Here is a 19,790-nt window from a genome sequence, read left to right on the forward strand (position 1 = left end):
CTCAAGTCTGTGGAGAATTCCTGATCATTTGATTTTATATTCAATTATATTTCAATTATTTAGGAAAAACATACATATATACATATGTAAATACTTATTTAATATTTATAATTAGACAAGAAATAAATGGAAAACAGAATATTATTGAAAATTTTAAAATAAATATTTAAACTGACATTTAACGGAAATGTTGCCTCAGACCTGGTTGATAACTTACGAAAAGCCAAGATGCGATTTGTCCTTGTTGTAATTTTATATGGCTCCTAATACATATGTATATTTATGTATAATATAAATAATATAATACATATGTAAGACGATATATTGACAAAACAAAGGTTACTCGAATAATACCTAATTATAAATTATAAAGGGTAATCCACATCGAGGTCCACTGCTTTTTTTTAAGAAAAAACGCATAAACTTTAAATTTAAATTTTTAATTATAATAACGTGGAATGTTTATTATCGTTCAAAAGAATATTCTCTGACATTAATTTGTTGAAGATTATCTCTTTCAAATGTTGACCTCGGCGGTCTCTGATGGTCCATCCGTTGAGTTAAATTTTCGATGACTCGTTCGAGCATTTCGACTGGTAACCATCACGCTCCAAGTTCAGCATCGAAGCAAAATTTACATATCCCCACAGGAAAAAGTCTAACTGTGTGATATCACACGATCTTGGTTTCCAATTCCATCCAAAACGTGAAATTATCCGCTCACCGAAGTGTTCTCTTAATAAGTCCATCGATTGATGTGTGGGAAGTGGCGCCGTCTTGTTGAAACGAAATGTCGCCGAGATTACGAGCCTATCAAATAGTCGGTTATCGTGGCACGATAACAGTCGCGACGGGTCATAGACGGTTACATTCTCACAGGTATAATTTTTGAATAAATATGGATCGCTGCTTCCACCGGTTCACAAACCACAACAAACCGTTGTTTTTTCGGGATAAAATGGCAGCTCTTGAATCTTTTTAGGCTGCTTTTCCAATCAAATGCGGAAATTTTGCTCGTTTCCATACATATTGAGCCAGAAATGTGCTTCATTGCTATACAAAATTTGACTCGAACTTTTCAAGAGCGGGTATAGCGAAACGATGTCGCTTGGAAATGTCGAGCGGCTTCAGTTCTTGCACAAGCTGTGTTTTGTACGCTTTCAATTTAAGATCTCGAGGTAAAATTCGACAAGTCGTTCCATGCATCAGTCCGAGTTGCTGCGAACAGCGCCAAATCGACTCTCCACGGTCTTCGTGTACACTCTCAGATACGGCTGCTATATTTTCTTCACTGCGTACTGGACGTGGTCTATTCGTTCGAATATTATCCAATATTGAATGCTGGGTCGCAAGAAAGGTGATGGTGTTGCGAATAGTTCGCTCAGTAAGCCGATTATGTTGACGATAAATTGAGCGAGACGTGCAGGACACATTCTTTAAAGAACATTCGTAATAAAGTTGAACAATTTTTAAACCTTGTTCAAGCGTAAGTCTTTCCATGTTGAAATGCTAAATATTACTGAAAAAATACATGCCAGCTTGGTACGACTCACCCGTGATCTGTCTAAAAAAGGCTATGGGAAAAGTAGCTCTGCTTTTATCACCCGTTAAAGTAGAACTGATTTTAGAGTATTTGTTTCATACAGAGCGAGCTCAGCCTCACTCGAAATTGTTACGATTATAGTGGGAACAATAAAAGAGAACTACAAAGCAATGAACATATTTTCTACTCAATAGTACTCTGAAAATTGTTAATAATGCTAAAAACACGCTAGCTACTAATTATCTTGAAATAGTCCCACCAAAAACACAGAAAATAATATTCAATGCAGATTAGCCCCCACAAGTAGAACAAAACAGAGAAATAAGGAGACTTTACCCTTAAGGTGAAGGAGGAAAAGTCATATAATATAACCTGTAATGACATCAGGATATCGAATCAATGCATAAAGACTACCCTATCCTAGGTTAGATTAGGTTAAGATCACTTATCATTGCGGATTAATCACATTTAGACTGTTATATACAGTACTTTGTAAAAAAATAATTGGATATTAGCTACCGATAAAGCGCCCTGAACCTATCACAAATCTGCTTAGGTGTTTTCTTTCTGTTTTTGGTATTTCACCTGGATATCAGAAAGTATGGGATCCGAGATGTTTTAGCCTTGCTCTGGTAAAAGCGGAATATTCAAGGATGAACAGTTGAGATGATTCTATCTCATCTTCTTCCAAACAGCTGATGCAGCTGGCATCAGGTAAGATATTCAATCTTACTGCATTAGTCCCGGTCGGACAATATGACCCTTACTTGGTCAGAAGAATCTTGTGACTGCACAGCTGCTGTTAGTTGACCAACGCTTGCTAAGCAGATCTGAAGCCCAAAAGTCCAGCAGTGAACCACAAGAAGCAAATAGAGCTCCTACCCATTCCCATTCGTAAGTTATTGAAATCTAAGTACCAGCCCTAACAAGCTCATCAACCTTACAGTTTCCCGCATTACCGCTGTGGCCATTCTCTCAAGCCGGTCTAATCGTAAATAGCTTGTTGCTAAAGAAAAAGAGTCTAGACATCTTTTCACTAGACTTGAGCACTTAGTCAGCGAACTCAAAGCTAATATCGCTACCGTACTATCAGAGTGTATACCGTTACATGTATAGCAGCCACCTCCGCTTGGAAAAAACGCTGCAATGGTCAAGAAGAAGACTGGAACTGATGAAAAGTTCCCGGCAGCATACTCCTCCACCAGGAGCTCCTCTCCTCAATGGGTCTTTCCCTTTTATACCCCCACGAGGGTACGTAAGTAGAGAAGCAACAGCCAGGGCAAGGCTCAGCGACCTGGAAATCCAGATATTTTGAAATAAAATCAACGTGTGGCAGATTCCAGAATGCACAGATCCGCAGACCCAGATTCTCTAAATTTAAGGGCAGCTTTCGCCGCCATACACCTTGCGACTATATCTACCGCTACTATATGTAGCAAGACATTCAACGCCAGTTTTTTAACGAGTGTTGTCTTTGGCAGAGCCGTCCACCAAACAAGAATTCCGTAGAACATTATTGGTTTAACTATGCATGCATAGAGCCAAAAAACTACCTTAGGCGAGAGTCCCACCTTTTTCCAATGGCTACCCTGCAGACGTACAGAGCAACCAATGCCTTCCTTGTTCTTTCATCGCCGCAGGGTTTCCACAAGAGCTTCCTGTCTAGGATGAGCCCAAGGCTACTTACTTTCTCAGCAGGCGAAAACGCGTTCCTCCAATCGATGATAGATCCGCCTCTGGTACTTTGTGCTGTCTAGTGAATAAAACCAGTTCAGTTCTGCAGGCCAGTTACATACGATACAAAGTACCCTTGAGCTATCTTGTACACGGTATTCTGAAATTTCTTCTCAACCATGAGAGCATCGTTGTCCGCGTAGGCAATCGCCCATCAGCCGACTTTTTCAAGTTTTTCTAGAAGATGATTAACAATAATTAATCAGAGAAGTAACGAGGGAACTCCCTTTGTGGGGTACCTCTACTCATGTTCCGTTGTATCCACGCACTGCCTCATTCCGACACGAGTTTGTAGATAATATGCTTAAGGTTCGCTTCAACCGTTGTCGAATGTCCCTCGATATCTGAGATAATACCACTTAAGTGCAGATAAATCAATCTCTCTAATGTTCTTCGCAAGAAGTAGGAGAAACTGATTGGTCTAAGGTCTTTAGCCACGATGAACACAATCTTTACCTATCTCCAGGTCCCAAGAATACATCCCAGTCTACTCCAGCCTAAGTAATAGAAATTTATAATAACTCACATGATTTTAAACCACTTATTGAGGAAAAAACTGCCGTGGAGATGACAAGTGGAAAAAGACATTGATTGGCAATCCAAGTTGTTAGGGCCCTTTTCTAGATTCTTCATAATGTCACAGAACCCCCAATGTTTTTCTTACGAACTGATTTTAATTTCATTATTTCGCCAAATGCAACTCATAGAAGAATTGAAAGGGAAAAGTAAAATTTCATAACTTCCCGATTATTATGAAAAAACGATTTTATACGATTATTTTGTGCAGAGGTTCAGAATAAAATCAACATCCGGCTTCAAAGTAAAAAATTAAAATTAACAACGCATATACTAGTTATACTAAACTTTTTTCTATTATTTATTCCAACTGATGTTTTATATTATCGCCCACGCCCATTTTGTTCATGAAGGTATATAAGGTAAATGAGAATTTGGCGATCTTGAAAGAAAAAGCAACTGAAATAATTTCTCTCGTATAAACACGTGAAAGTCCCACGTCTCATCCTACGACTTACCGACAAATTAGTGCCCAAATTAATTTGAAACATCTTAATGGCTATGAAAGAGATTTCCTGTTGAGCGCGATGCAGAAAATAGATCAACAGACGGCGCGAACGTTTATCTAAATCCAACCAATTGCAATGGAAGATCGCATTCGGCAAGTTTGCGCAGTCGGCCTCGAGCATCGACGCCTGATAGCAAGTGAGTAAGGTTTGCATCAGCACACAAAGGTAATAGACAATCGTAATTACCCGACGATTCGCGTCGGCAAATATGAAAAGATTAAGCATGCAGATACAGAGTACAGCGGCGGCTATTGTGAACTGTACAAAGATGGTGATAGAGAGCACAGAGCCGACAGCCTTAGAGATTCTGATGGTTGAGATAGAAAGGATAAATTTATGCATGATCAATGCTTAGCGCATGAATGTAATTCTTACTGCAATATTTCCTGATGCGAGCGCACGCATTCAATTAATTCCTGATACTTGTTCTCGTCGGTAAGATTCGAATTCGCTCCCAACCTGCTGACGCGCTCCGCAAGCAGAGTAATGTGTGTACGTAAGGCTTTGATGTAAATAGCCGGATAGAGATCGCTCAGGCACTGACATATCAGCAGAAAGTATACGTACAGTACCTCGATGAGAAAATGCAGCCAATACTGTGTAGTCGGCTGTGGAATCCAGTCAACAAGTGGTAGCCATATGTTTAGCGGTTGAGTGTGTGTTAAAATTGATAATAGCCAAGAAATTGTGCCATAACCGAAATATGAAGCCAGAACCGTCATAAATAAGCGTGCCGATTGGATAACGTTGTCTCTTATTGCGAAACGTCCCTGTGGACTCTGATAGCGTCCATCCAAACTTTTGAAAATCGGTTCGACACTACGTAGACGATCTAAGTAAAAGGCCGTAGCGATCACTTTCAGCGGTAAAGCCATCACGTTGATTGTCGCTTGTAGAGTAGTCAGTATAACAGTCATAGATGAATTTTGCGTAACTTGCATGAAGCCAACGACGAAAACCACAGGGCTCACAAGCAGACAAATCCAGCAGAACGCCATTTGGAAAAAGCGAAAGAATCCATAGGGTTTCAATGGTTTTACGCCAATTAGTGCCCAGCACCAAAATAGCAACTGAAACGATTCATTTGTCTCGTATTCTTCACTACCGCGTCCATAATAGAGGTCGAAGAATGCACGCATATTCCACGAAAGCTTTGCTCTGCAATCACCACATAAAAAGAATAAAAAAACCACTTACAGATATTCTGAAATACATGTACACGTACTTACAGTGCTAAAAAAAAAAAGAAAAATTGGAAAGGAAAACATGATTGCTGATATTTGAAATGAAACTAAATCTGAACTTTGTTTTGGAAAGAGCGATTAAAGGGAACTGAATCAAATAATACTAATAAATATTAAGATTAAGAGATTAATGTAGCGTCTTGTACGCTTCATCAACAAAATTTTTTTTCTATATAAGTTCTCAACTAGCTTTAAGTTATTTATTCACAGCGGTTTCGATCTGGTCAAACGTTTACTACTTATCGCTCACCAAACTTCAGTCCAACCAGTGCAGTTTTTGAACGCTCGCTGATCCCTTAGCCCAGGATCCTCGCACCTTCACTCACGTTTTGTGAATCTTTCATAGCAAATAGAACAAAACTGTAAATCACAACATTCAAAAATTATTCAACAATGAAGTTAACCTTTATAAAATACACTGTGATCCATAATTACATAGTAGAAAACTTCCTAAGTACCTAAGGTTTTGTAGTAATTACTCTTGAAGACACTCCTTATTTTGCGCAGAGGCGGTAACAAAAGCAATCCTTGAATAACACTGCCTCGCCAAAAGCAAGTGTAGTTATTTATATTGCTTACAATTAGTTAACCCCCAACAAATTTTTGTATAATTAACAATACTTTAGAAAAGAATAAAAAATCCTGCTGATTTTTTAATGACTAAATTTCTACAACTTTTTGAACTTTTATTCCGGTATTACTGAATTTTTAATTAAAGTTATGCAACCTCGCATGTCAGCCACCAAATGAACTGATTCGACCTAACAAAATGCAATTTATTATTAAAATTTAACTCACTTGTGTATAACTTAGTGAGAACTTTTTGAAAAGAAATAAATTAAAAATGCATGTTCGGCTACTTTAGAGTTCCTGTTTTAGGGGCGTGTGTGTTTTTACATAGTTTCCGTCTTAATTAGGACTAAAAGCAAAAATTTGTTTGGGAAAAGCACTCACAATCCGAGACGTCATAACCTTATTAGCCAACTAATGTGGTTTTTCACGCTTTGGAGTGGATTCATCGCGTACTGTTCACTGGAAGGACCGAATGGACTCCGTTGGATTTCGGAATGAAATGATGGAGTTATGTTTCAGCCATTGTCACATATCGATGCTAAAGCTCAGGTTTATTACGCTTGAACATCTCCAATCACAGAATCATCGAACCGTCCTCTTATTGGTGGAAAATGAGCTGACGAGCAGTGGCGAGAAATTTTTTGGCTACTCAGAGAATACTTTGTCGACCAAAAATTGTGAGCTGCTTGAGCCATAAGTTAAAAAATCATTTATGGCCACAACCTAGTGAATGCCTGAAAAGACCATGTCGTTTAGAGTAAGAAGCACTAGCTGCCAGAGCTTCGGCGTGAAAGGTTAAATAAAATAGTCTACAATGACATCAGAATACTATTACTGGTACTAGTACTAGTACTAGTTCAAGTGAAGAGTAAGTTAGATTAACAATAGCACAAAATTTCTCAAATTTCTCTAGAAGAGAAAGTAAAACTTTTTTTCTGAATAACTGCCTTTATTATCCAAACAGCTAGAGAAAGGATCTCGCCTACTGAAAATCAAAGAACCATTGAAAAATAAAATAAGTAGTTGACATTTTTCTAATTTTTCGGAAAATTAAACTTATTCCTTTTCCAATTCTTTTATAGTATAATAAAATACACATACTCGTATAATATTACATATAATTTAATACAATTTAAGAATATGAAGCTTCAAAGAAGTAAATTCAAATTGACATAACTACAATATCTTCGCTTCTTTAATCCAGTCGATGCTTTATATTCTCGCCAACGCCCATTTGGTTCATGAAGGTATATAAAGTAAATGAGAATTTAGCGATCTTGAAAGAAAAAGCAACTGAAATAATTTCTCTCTTATAAATTTGTGAGAATGTTTTGTCCACTCTCATACCACGACTTACCGACAAAAAGGTGCCCAAATTAATTTTAAAAAATTTAACAGCTACAAAAGCGATTTCCTGCTGAGCGCGATGCAAAAAATATATCAACACACGACGCGATCGTTTATCCATATTCCACCAATTGCAATGGAAGATCGCATTAGGCAACTTTACGCTTTCCGCCTCAAGCATCGATGCCTGATAGCAAGTGAGTGAGGTTTGCACCAACAAGCAACCGTAATAGACAATCGTAATTGCCCGATGACTCGCGTCGGCAAACAAAAACAGATTGAGCATGCAAACACAAAGTATGGCGGCGGCTATTGTGAACTGTATAAAGATGGTGATCGAGAAAACAGAGCCGACAGCCTTAGAGATTCTGTTGGTGGATAGAGAAATTACAAGTTTACGCATGATCAGCACATGAAGTTAATTCTTACTGCAATAATTCCTGATGTGAGCGCACACAATCAATTAATTCTAGATAATTGTCCTCGTCGGTGAGTTCCGGATTCTCGCCCAACCTGCTGACGCGCTCCGCAAGCAGAGTAATATGGGTACGTAAGGCTTTGATGTAAACAGCAGGATATAGATCGTTCATGCATTGAGTAGTAAGTAAAAAGTATAAATAAACCACCTCGATGAGAAAATGCAACCAAAAGTGCATAGTCGGATGTGGAATCAAGTCAACAAATGGCAACCATATGTTTAGAGGTTGAGTGTGCGTAATAATTGATGTTAGCCAAGAAACGGTACAATAAGCGTAATATGAAACGAGAAGAGTTACGAATAAGTGCACCGATTGGATAACGTTGTCTCTTATTGCGAAACGTTCCTGTGGTTTCTGATAACGTCCATCCAAACTTTTGAAAATCGGTTCGACACTACGTAGACGATCTATGTAAAAATACGCAGCGAACGTCTTTAGCGGTAGACCTAGCGCATTAAGTGTCGCTTGTAGGGTAGTAAGTATAACGGTCATAGATGAATTTTGCATAACTTGCATGAAGCCAACAACGAAAACCACCGGGCCCATGAACAGACAAATCCACCCGAACGCCACGTGCAATGATCGAAAGAACCCGTAAGGTTTCAATGGTTTTATACCAAGTAGTGCCCAACACGAAAATATCATCTGGAACGATTCATTTGTCTCGAATTCTTCACTACCACGTCCATAATATAAGTCGAAAAGAGAACGCATATTCGTCGAATGCTTTGCTCTGCAATCACCACATAAAAATAATAAAAGAAACCTTTAAAAGATATTCTGATATAAATGTACTTTTAATACTAAAGGAAAAGGAAAAACTGTGAAGGAAAATATAAAATTGGAATTGAAACTAAATACGAGCTCTGTTTTTGAAACAGCGATTACGGAGAACTGAATTAATTGATACCAATAAAGACTGAGAGATTATTGCAGCAGTAGAAAAAATATTTGCTGATGTTAAATTAATATCTTTGCCGGGTCAGCAACCATTTTCGACTCAACCAGGAGTTTTACCATAAAGTGAGTACGATTTAAAAAAAAACTCTCGCAAGAGTAGCAAACTGCAGCTTTGTTAACTTAAGATGTCCAGTATCTGTACACTCAAAATCAGAAAAGCCTTGAAATGAAATCTTGTACGTTCCGTAAGCCAGACGAACACAATGTCATTTTTAAATATATAGTCTCAAAGAGCGCTCTTGCTGGCAATAAAAGCTGCATCATTTCTTATCTTGATTGACTTTAATTTATTAGATTCACGAAGATTTCAATCTGCTCAAACGTTTACTAGTTGTCCATCAACAATTTTCCGGCCAAACATTGCAACTTTTAAATGATCTTTGATTAGCATCCTCGCGTCTGCACTAAAACAGGAATTACGTTCTAAGTCGACGTTCCACTTTCGTCCTCTCACATTTCTTGTATCTCTCATAGCAAATAGGAAAAGTTTGTAAATGACAATATTCGAAAATCATTCAACAATGAAGTGATCCATTATTAAGTAATAACGGGGTTTTTAGTAGGGACGCAAAATTACGAAATTCAGAGTCAGTGGATTCTTGGAAAGTAATAGCGCTACGTCGCTTATGGTCGTCATAATAGTCCTGTCAGATCAACAATTCTGCGTCTAGTGGATAAATTCGAACCCACAGTCACAGATCAAAATAGTCCCGTACCAGTCCCGAGAAGCAGTCTGTTATACGCCGTTACCAAGCGTAAGGCCCTGTGACGTCTTTGTGGCGAATTTTGCGAAAAGATCTTGGACTACATCCTTACAAGAACAAATTGACGCAAGAACTTATGGCGCTTGACCATATCGTTTATGAATTGGACTGAAAAACAAGTTGAAAATTATCCGGATTTTCAACGAAAAATCATCTTCAGCGATGAGGAGCAAAATATGAGTTATTGGTCAGGCAGAAATCCATACGCACTCCATGAGTCACCACGATACAATTACGGTTTGATGTGGTTTATGGGCCGGCGGCGTCACTGGGCCGTACTTCTTCCGTGATGATCTAGACCGGCACGTTATCGCTACGGCTCAATGAAAACCGAATCAGCTGATATGGACTTTGGCAATATGTGGTTCCAACAGGGCGACGCCAACAGCCACACAGCGAATGTCACAATCGATTTATTGGAAAACAAGTTTGGTGAACGTATTATCTCACGAAATGGCCCAGTCAATTGGCCGCCTCGGTCATGCGATTTGACGCCATTAGACTATTTCCTGTGGGGCTACGTCTATGGTCAATGCCAACAAGCCAGCGACGATTGATGAACTTCGTCGAATATGAAATTGCACCTGTATCGGCCGATTTATGCTTTAGAACCGTTGAAAATAGGGTTCAGCAAGCGTGCCCGCCATGCTAAAGAAATCGGGTTCCGTACATAAGGCATCGAATCACAGGAATAAAAAATTTCATTGATATCCCAAACCGTTTTTGTTTTATTTAAAAATTTTGTAGCGTTGTTACTGAAAAACCCGTTAGAAGTACCTAAGGTTTTGTTTTAATTACTCTTGAGGACACTCCTTATTTTGCAGTTATTTGATTAACACTGTCTAGCCAAAAGGAAGTACAGTTATTTATAATGCTTGCAATTAGTTAACTTCCAAAAAATTTTTTCTAATTATCAATACAGTGCGAGTAGAAAATAATAAAAAATCCTGCTAATTTTTTAATGACTAAATGTCTACAACTTTTTGAACTCTTATTCCGGCATTACTGAATTTTTAATTAAAGTTATGCAACCTCGCATGTCAGTCACCAGCAGAACTACTTCGACCTAACAAAATGCAACTTAATTATTAAAATTTCACTCACTTGTGTATAACTTTGTGAGAACTTTTTGAAAAGAAAGAAATTAAAAATGCATGTTCGGCTACTTTAGAGTTCGTGTTTTAGGGGCGTGTGTGTTTTTACACAGTTTCCGTCTTCATTAGGTCTAAAAGCAAAAATGTGTTTGGGAAGAGCATTCACCATCCGATTCGTTTACCAGCCGACTGTTGCCTTTTTCCACGCTTTGAAGCTGGTTCATCGGGTGCAGTTCACTCGGATGACTATCGTTTGAACTGCGCAGCGAAATGTTTCCATGTTTCATCCATTATCACATATCGACGCAAAAACTCGTTCTTATTTCATTTGAACATCTCCAAACACAGCTCCGAATCAAGGAATCGTCTTTGTTTTTGGTGAAAAGTGAGCTCTCGCGGAACCCACTTTACACAGGTAGAGTTGATATCATTTTTACTGTGACTGCTATCTCGGGTAACTTGTTCGATGTTTTCGTCGATAATGACCTCTTTTGATTGATCCACAAACTTATGATCTTAATGCTGGTAAATTATACAAAAAATCATATAGATTTAAATCTAGTAATGTCATCTATGTGTCAGGCTGGGAATTTTTCAATTGACCTGTTATGTTACATATGGATAAAATTGCTAAAATTTATTGAACATCTGTCTAACTGGTAGAAGGAAAACAATAAAAAATGAAAGTGGCTTCAAGGTCATGAAAGTTATTTATTTATTATTTATAGCTATTTTAAAAGCAAACTGGTGAGCAAACGTGCCGCAAACACTGTTAAACTGCCCGATGTGCTCGTGAGTAGGTTCCCTCTCAGTAAAAAGAGTTCAGTTGGCTGTAAGCAATAAATGCGATAATTGGATTATCTTCTGTTAAAAAAATAAGTAACGAAGGCGTAATACTTCTCCCAGACTCACCAACTACAGTTCTAGTCCTTCCTAGTCCCATTATTTGGCATAAACAACCTATGATGCGGAATTAAAGTCACTTAATAAGAAAAAAATCAGATACGAAAAGAAGAACATTATCTGTACAAGTATTTTGATCCGTCTGTTTAAACAACAGCTACAGCGATCCAATCTCAACAATATGTTCGGAGATTGTAACAATGACCTACGCCATTATTCATGCCAAATTTTATCAAATAAAAAAAAGTTTTTCATACAATAAATAACTTAAGTTCGATCGATCAATTTGTATGGCAGCTATATCCTATAGTGTACCAATATCGGTGATTCCAAAAATATTTAGGAATATTCAAAATATCTCACATTTGCGGACAAGATTTCATAGAATGTGTAAAGAAAGTTGCGTAAAATTTTTAGTTGCGCCAACTACTGTGGGACAAGCCTTCTCAACATCGCGTAAAAGTGTCTATCGAGCGTATTGTGAAAAAGATTAAGGCCCATCGTCAAAAAATTGATTGGACCTTATCAACGTGGTTTTAGACCTGGCAAATCAACAACCGACCAGATATTCACCATGCGCCAAATCTTGGAAAATACCCGTGAAAGGAGAATCGACACACACCACCTCTTCGTCGATTTCAAAGCTGCTTTCGACAGCACGAAAAGGAGCTGCCTCTATGCCGCGATGTCTGAATTTGGTATCCCCGCAAAACTAATACGGCTGTGTAAACTGACGTTGAGCAACACCAAAAGCTCCGTCAGGATCGGGAAGGACCTCTCCGAGCCGTTCGATACCAAACGAGGTTTCAGACAAAGCGACTCCCTATCGTGCGACTTCTTCAATCTGCTGCTGGAGAAAATAATTCGAGCTGCAGAACTTAATCGAGCAGGTACAATCTTTTATAAGAGTGTACAGCTGCTGGCGTATGCCGATGATATTGATATCATCGGCCTCAACACCCGCGCCGTTAGTTCTGCTTTCTCCAGACTGGACAAGGAAGCAAAGCAAATGGGTCTGGCAGTGAACGAGGGCAAGACGAAATATCTCCTGTCATCAAGCAAACAGTTGTCGCACTCGCGCCTTGGCTCCCACGTCACTGTTGGCAATCATAACTTTGATGTTGTAGATAGTTTCGTATATCTATTTGGGAACCAGCATTAACACCACCAACAATGTCAGCCTCGAAATCCAACGCAGAATAACTCTTGCCAACAGGTGCTACTTTGGACTGAGTAGGCAATTGAGAAGTAAAGTCCTCTCTCGACGAACAAAGACCAAACTCTACAAGTCACTCATCATCCCCGTCCTGCTATATGGTGCAGAGGCATGGACGATGAGAACAACTTTATTATAATATAAATACAATTTAAGAATTTCAAGCTTCAAAGAAGTAAATTCATATTGACAAAACTACAATAATTTCAGCTCTGCCAACATTTCGCTGCTTTATTCCAGTTGATGCTTTATATTCTCTCCTACACCAATTTTCGTGATGAAGGTATATAAAGTAAATGAGAATTTGGCGATCTTGAAAACAAAAAAGGAATGAAAATAGTATCTCTCTTATAAATCACATTGTATTGCTCTCATCCCACGACTTACCGACAAAAAAAGTGCCCAAATTAATTTTAAACAATTTAACAGCCACAAAAGAAATTTCCTGCTGAGCGCGATGCAAAAAATATATCAACATTCGACGAGAACGTTTATCCATATCCAACCAATTGCAATGGAATATCGCATTAGGCAACTTTACGCTTTCCGCCTCAAGCATCGATGCGTGGTAGCAAGTAAGTGAGGTTTGCAACATCACACAAAAGTAATAGACAATCTTAACTGCCCCATGAGCCACATCGGCAAATATGAAAAGGTTGAGCATGCAAACACAGAGCACAGCGGCGGCTATTGTGAACTGTGTGAAGATTGTTAGCGATAGCACAGAGCCGACAGCCCTAGAGATTCTGTCGATCGAGACAGACAAAAACAGATTTATGCATGATCAATGCTTAACATATGAATGTAATTCTTACTGCAATATTTCCTGATGCGAGCGCACACAATCAATTAATTCTAGATAATTATCCCCGTCGGTGAGCTCCGGATTCTTGCCCAACCTGCTGACGCGCTTCGCAAGCAAAATAATATGTGTACGTAAGGCGTTGATGTAAAGAGCCGGATACAGATCGTTTGCGCATTGACTGATCAACAGAAAGTATAAATAAACCACCTCAATGAGTAAATGACCCCAAAATTGCATGGTCGACTGTGGAATGCAATCAACTAGTGGGAGCCACATATTTAGCGGTTGAGTGTGTGTAAAAAGTGATGGTATCCAGGAAATAGTGCCGTAACTGAAATAGGAAACGATGACAGTAAGAAATTAATGCGTCGATTGAATAACGTTGTCTCTTATTTCGAAGCGTTCCTGTGGACTTTCGTAACGTGCATCCAAACTTTTGAGAATCGGTTCGACACTACGTAGACGATCTAAGTAAATGGCCGTAATGATCGCCTTCAGCGGTAGAGTCAACGAATTAAGTCCTGTTTGAAAACTGGTTAGTAGAGCGGTCATGGAGGAATTTTGTTTAGTTATTTGCATGACACCAACGTTGAAAGCGACCGGACTCATGAGAAGACAAATCCAGCTGAACACGATATGCAGTGATCGAAAGAACTCGCAAGGTTTCAATGGTTTTATCCCAATTAGTGCCCAGCACCAAAATATTATTGGAAACGATTCATTTGTCTCGAAATCGTCACTGCCACGGCCATAATATAAGTCGAAGAATGGACGCATATTCCTCGAAAGCTTTGGTTTGGATGCAGCACATAAGAAAAATAAATAAAATGTTTGCAGATATTCAGAAATAAGAAATACGTATAAATGTATGGAAAAGAAAAAGAGAAAGAAATCAAAGTAGGGACAAAAAAGTCCTTAAAAAGTCAAAGTTCGCTGAATAAGAACTCAATTGAAATGCTGCTTTTTGAAGTTATGATTCACCACCAAATGAACAATCTCATCGAGCCGTCAACCTTTTTCTATCCAACCACCGGTTTATCTTAACTTTAGTAGGGTTTACAAGGAAACACCTTCACAAGAACTATAGGTGTCCTTTGAACTGTCTCTTCCTTTAAGAATTTCCAAACTACCCAAAGATTGCGCACCGCTTATATGTACTTAAAGACACTACTTATTCTGCAAAGAAACGGCAGTAACAAAACCCAACCTTCTGAAACACTGTCTAACCGAAATGAGGTACAGGTATTTATATTGCTTTCGATTAGTCAATTCCCAAAAATGTTGCGTAACTGTCAATACTTTGAAAAAGTAAAAATAATCATGCTAATAGTTTAGTGATCAAATTTCTACAACTTATTGAGCACTTATTCCGGTATCAATCAATTTTTAATTAAGGAAATAGAACCTCGCGTGTCAACAGCGAACTTACAGAACTACTTCGACTAAACAAAATGCCACTTAATTTTCAAAATTTAAATTAGATGTAGCTTAAATAGAACTTTCTTAAAAGAATGAAGTGATGAATGCATGTTCGGCTATTTTAGTATTTCGGCTTTAGGGGCGTATGTATTTTTACACACTGTTTGCCCCTATTACGGCTAGAAGCACCAAAGTATTTAGGAACCACAGTCTCCCTCCGATTCGTCTTCGGATTTCGAAGTGAACTTCTAGAAAGAAATGTGTCGAAAAAGAACACGCTTAAAAGTCTTTATTTTAGGGCTAAGACCGTTCTCTTTATTGTACAGAAAAAAATATATTTAGAATATAACATATAATGTATACTAAGAAAATCCATTAATGGATTTGCTATTTTAAAATTTTTCTGTTCATAAACCGTTCTTGCCATCTAATGCTTCTACGAAACTGTAGTTTAAAATTAATTCAAAAAAGCTCTCGCAGCTTTTCTAAAAGTTTTTTGCTCTGAGAAAAATCTAAGAATTCTAGTTATGTTTTTGATTATCGGAGGTCTTTAGCTTGAAAACAAAACTTTAAAAGGCGCTAATAAATTATTATTACTTTTTTTGAAGGTATAAAAGGCGTTCAACAGATCACTTGTGTGCCTACAAGGAGGCATTCAATCTCCCTGGCTTTGAGTCACTTCGATCAATCAATTACTACATTTGATTCGACCCTCGTAAAACCTACATACCGTTGTTAGCTGTAAGATTTTGTTTAAAAAAAATTTCATCTTCAATATCGGGGTGTGTAGAGGAGATCGTCAAATGCAAACCAAAGATGCATTGAAGCAGTTCCGAGTTTTCGGAAAAATAAACTTACGGATTTTCTAATCAATTCATATTTGAAAACTACAAGTATATAAAAATGATAATATCAAGCTTAACATAAGTAATAATTAATAAAACTACAATAAATTCAGCTTGGACAACACTTTTGACTAAAATCATTATATCTTCGCTTCTTTAATCCAGTTGATGCTTTATATTCTCGCCAACGCCCATTTGGTTCATGAAGGTATATAAAGTAAATGAGAATTTAGCGATCTTGAAAGAGAAAGAAACTGAAATAATTTCTCTCTTATAAATTTGCGAAAGTGTTTTGTACACTCTCATACCACGACTTACCGACAAAAAGGTGCCCAAATTAATTTTAAAAAACTTAACAGCTACAAAAGAGATTTCCTGCTGAGCGCGATGCAAAAAATAGATTAACAGCCGACGAGAACGTTTATCCATATTCCACCAATTGCAATGGAAGATCGCAATGGGCAACTTTTCGCAGTCCACCTCGAGCATCGATGCCTGATAGCAAGTGAGTAAGGTTTGCATCAACACGCAACCGTAATAGACAATCGTAATTGCACGATGATTCGTGTCAGCAAATAAAAAAAGGTTGAGCATGCAAACACAGAGTATGGCGGCGGCTATTGTGAACTGTATAAAGATGGTGATCGAGAAAACAGAGCCGACAGCCCTAGAGATTCTGTTGGTGGATGGAGAAAGTACACGTTTAGACATGATCAATGGTTAGCACTTAGAGGCAACTCTTACTGCAATAATTCCTGATGCGAGCGTACGCAATCAATTAATTCTTTATAATTGTCCTCGTCGGTGAGCTCCGGATTCTCGCCCAACCTGCTGACGCGGTCCGCAAGCAGAATAATATGTGTACGTAAGGCTTTGATGTAAACTGCCGGGTATACATCGTTCATGCCTTGATTGATCAGTAAAAAGTATACGTAAACCACTTCGATGACAAAATGCAGCCAATACTGTGTAGTCGAATGTGGAATCCAGTCAACAAGTGGCAACCATGTGTTTAGCGGCTGAGTGTGCGTAAAAATTGATGTTAGCCAAGAAACGGTGCAATAAGCGAAATATAAAGCGAGAAGAGTTACGAATAAGTGTGCTGATTGGATAACGTGTTCCCTTCTTGCGAAGCGTCCATGCGGATTCTGATAGCGCCCATCCAAACTTTTGAAAATCGGTTCGACACTACGTAGACGATCTATGTAAAAATACGCAACGAATGTCTTTAGCGGTAGACCTAGCGCATTGAGTGTCGCTTGTAGAGTAGTAAGTATAATAGTCATAGATGAATTTTGCGTAACTTGCATGAAGCCCACCGCGAAAAACACCGGGCACATGAACAGACAAATACAACCGAACGCCACGTGCAATGATCGAAGGAACCCATAAGGTTTCAATGGTTTTATTCCAAGTAGTGCCCAACACGAAAATATCATCTGGAACGATTCATTTGTCTCGAATTCTTCACTACCACGGCCATAATATAAGTCGAGGAAAGAACGCATATTTCTCGAAAGCTTTGCTCTGCAATCACAACATAAGAAGCATGAAAAATTTTTTTACAGGTATTCTGAAATAAATACAGTTTTTTATAAATAGGGCGAAGAGAAAAAATGGAAAAATATGATTATCGATTGTTGAAACTGAGTTCCAGGTTTGCCGCTTGTAGTCGTGATTCCAATACAGATTGAGAGTTTAAGGTGTTCGTAAAAAAAGATTTTCTTGTATAGAAATCGATAACCTCGCCAGGTCGTCAACTAATTTCGTCTCAACCACAATCACGAGTTCAGTCATAAATTTAGTACGGCTTACAAGAAAGAACCCCCACAAAGGTGACAAGCTGCAGCAGTGGCGTTCGCAAAAGGGACTAGATATCATTTTATATTGAGTATATAGGAGATAGTATTGATCCGATTTTAACTATTATGTGCCAATACAAGATGCAGTTAAAAGGGCACAAACTAATAAAATGCTCTTAAGATTTCATCAAGATTCCTCACCTACAATCAAGTATCAGTAAGTAAAGTCAGGCGGGTATTCGGAAATCCTGATATTAGTTATATGGTGGCTAAGTCAGGTTTTCGCCCAATTTTAACCATTTTAGCATAAAGATACAGTGTTTTGAGTAAATCACGCTCTCTCATTCCCATTGAGATAAATCACCTGTTGGCCGATATATGCGGTATAAAGTCACCCGAACGTTCGAAAATCTTTGTATTAGGTACATACTTATGTGGAGCTGGTTAATACTTCTCGACCCGATTCAACCCATTTTTCACACACATACATGGTATTGTGAGCAAAAGATTATCCTAGTTTTTAACAGTACCGTTACATGGGTAGTAAGCGGAGTTATCTTCCGATATATATATTCACAATGCTGGTAGGGCCACTTATAGCAATTATCTTGAGCGATTTCGGTCATTTTGGCTTCAACGGTTTGAGAGATATATACATAAAACCATAATGGCGTACTGCGTCCGATTACGCCCATTCGTAGTGCGAATTTTAATGCCCGACATTCACTCGGATTTCAACTCATCTCAACATCGTCATCATTTAATTTTATTTATATGTTGAAAAACAATCATGCCTCTCAGTTTTTGTTTATAGAAATTCTGGAATTTGAAGGGCTGGCAATTCGAATCGACTAAAACTTCGGCTGTTTTCTTTGTATTGCTAAGACATCTCTCTTTATTATACGAAGAAAGTGTATTTATGGTAAAGCATATATTATGCTAATCCATGCATATGTGCGTGATGCTGAAAATATATGATGAGCTTCCGAAAGCGTTTATCCATATCCATCCAATTGCAATGAAAGATCGCGTCTGGCAACTTAGCGCAGTCCGCCTCGAGCATTGATGCCTGATAGCAGCTGGGTACAGTTTGCATCAAAACAACTAGATAGCATACAATCGTGGTAACCTTGTGCATCGTATCGGCGAATATGAACATGTTAAGCATGCAAACGCATAAAATAGCCGCGGCGAATGCGAGTTGCAAAAAAACCGTCAGTGAGAGAATCGAACCAACGATATCCGCCACCCCAGTCGCTATACAAGTCGGAGTTTGTGCCCAAACGACTGACGCGACCCGTCAACAGCTTAAACCTTGTGCTGCCACCCAAAAAAAATCACACTGTCTGCGGCCCAGGGTACCCGGGTACCCGTACCCAAATTCGTGCGTATAAGTGCGTTATATTTAAAAATAATTGAGTGAATTCTATCAGGATCTATTTATTGACATCTTAGAAAGGTATTTCTACTTGAATGTACCATATAAATTATGTAGGAATAAAACGCGCGCTCCTATAACGTAAATTTCTCGTTTCTGCGAAGGCTAGTTGCGTGGAATTCGAGTGGTGGGGAAACAGGTCGCTCTCTGAATTGCTTTGTACTTCAGGAACGTTCGATAATGCCGGGAAGTGAATATAAGCTGTATAGTTTAGTTTCCGTCGTCGATGAAGTCAGACGTATTGCTGCAGTCACTCCAGTCAGTTTGGATAGGTCGTTAGCGTGTGTGCATTACATATCGATATTCGTAGTTATTTATTTATTGCAATACTATGTATTGAAAAAAGTTTGTGAAGTGATAAGTAAAAATAATTGTATTATATTGTTTACATACCTCAAATAAATAAAAAAAAGGAAGAGTTATCGAAAGCACAGTTTTTGGGGTAAATAAGTATAAGAGAAGTACTGTCAACTCTTTTTGGATTTCATGAAAAGATACTATCTGCTCGAACGTTCCAAAGAAAAACAAAGCTGTAATAC

At 38.3% G+C, this 19,790-nt stretch overlaps 4 protein-coding genes and 1 pseudogene across 8 annotated transcripts in view; 1 reads left to right on the forward strand and 4 right to left on the reverse strand.

The window, feature by feature from the left end:
* Positions 1-19,790, forward strand: part of LOC105224091 (balbiani ring protein 3) — a 387,939-nt gene that overhangs the window by 96,662 nt on the left and 271,487 nt on the right. The window lies entirely within an intron of this gene.
* Positions 4,155-5,530, reverse strand: LOC125778533 (odorant receptor 7a-like). The gene is made up of 3 exons (XM_049456845.1): positions 4,738-5,530; positions 4,312-4,669; positions 4,155-4,235 (listed from the first exon to the last, which is right to left on the reverse strand). The coding sequence occupies exons 1-3, from the start codon at positions 5,499-5,501 to the stop codon at positions 4,155-4,157; spliced, it is 1,203 nt and encodes a 400-aa protein (XP_049312802.1). The 5' UTR covers positions 5,502-5,530.
* LOC125778532 (odorant receptor 7a-like) lies at positions 7,361-8,889 on the reverse strand. The gene is made up of 3 exons (XM_049456844.1): positions 7,956-8,889; positions 7,537-7,894; positions 7,361-7,455 (listed from the first exon to the last, which is right to left on the reverse strand). The coding sequence occupies exons 1-3, from the start codon at positions 8,717-8,719 to the stop codon at positions 7,375-7,377; spliced, it is 1,203 nt and encodes a 400-aa protein (XP_049312801.1). The 5' UTR covers positions 8,720-8,889; the 3' UTR covers positions 7,361-7,374.
* Positions 13,178-14,820, reverse strand: LOC115066705 (odorant receptor 7a-like; annotated as a pseudogene).
* The window catches only part of LOC125778525 (odorant receptor 7a-like), a 63,056-nt gene continuing 59,293 nt past the window's right edge, over positions 16,028-19,790 (reverse strand). For all 5 annotated transcript variants that reach the window (XM_049456807.1, XM_049456806.1, XM_049456805.1 and 2 more), the window contains exons 2-4: positions 16,756-17,538; positions 16,330-16,687; positions 16,028-16,248 (exon numbers count right to left, since the gene is read on the reverse strand). In XM_049456807.1, coding sequence (XP_049312764.1) covers positions 16,168-16,248; positions 16,330-16,687; positions 16,756-17,519 — 1,203 coding nt within the window. In that variant the 5' untranslated portion in view covers positions 17,520-17,538 and the 3' untranslated portion in view covers positions 16,028-16,167. The remainder of the gene's footprint in view (positions 16,249-16,329; positions 16,688-16,755; positions 17,539-19,790) is intronic.

This window comes from Bactrocera dorsalis, chromosome 4, assembly GCF_023373825.1.
Source record: "Bactrocera dorsalis isolate Fly_Bdor chromosome 4, ASM2337382v1, whole genome shotgun sequence".
NCBI lineage: Eukaryota > Metazoa > Arthropoda > Insecta > Diptera > Tephritidae > Bactrocera > Bactrocera dorsalis.

Coding starts and splice junctions, on each gene's coding strand:
- LOC125778533 (XM_049456845.1), bottom strand. CDS start 5,501: ATGCGTGCATTCTTCGACCTCTATTATGGACGCGGTAGTGAAGAATAC. Junction 4,670..4,737: donor TCGCATCAGGAAATATTGCA/GTAAGAATTACA, acceptor CTCAACCATCAG/AATCTCTAAGGCTGTCGGCT. Junction 4,236..4,311: donor ATTTGGGCACTAATTTGTCG/GTAAGTCGTAGG, acceptor TTTTCTTTCAAG/ATCGCCAAATTCTCATTTAC.
- LOC125778532 (XM_049456844.1), bottom strand. CDS start 8,719: ATGCGTTCTCTTTTCGACTTATATTATGGACGTGGTAGTGAAGAATTC. Junction 7,895..7,955: donor TCACATCAGGAATTATTGCA/GTAAGAATTAAC, acceptor ATCCACCAACAG/AATCTCTAAGGCTGTCGGCT. Junction 7,456..7,536: donor ATTTGGGCACCTTTTTGTCG/GTAAGTCGTGGT, acceptor TTTTCTTTCAAG/ATCGCTAAATTCTCATTTAC.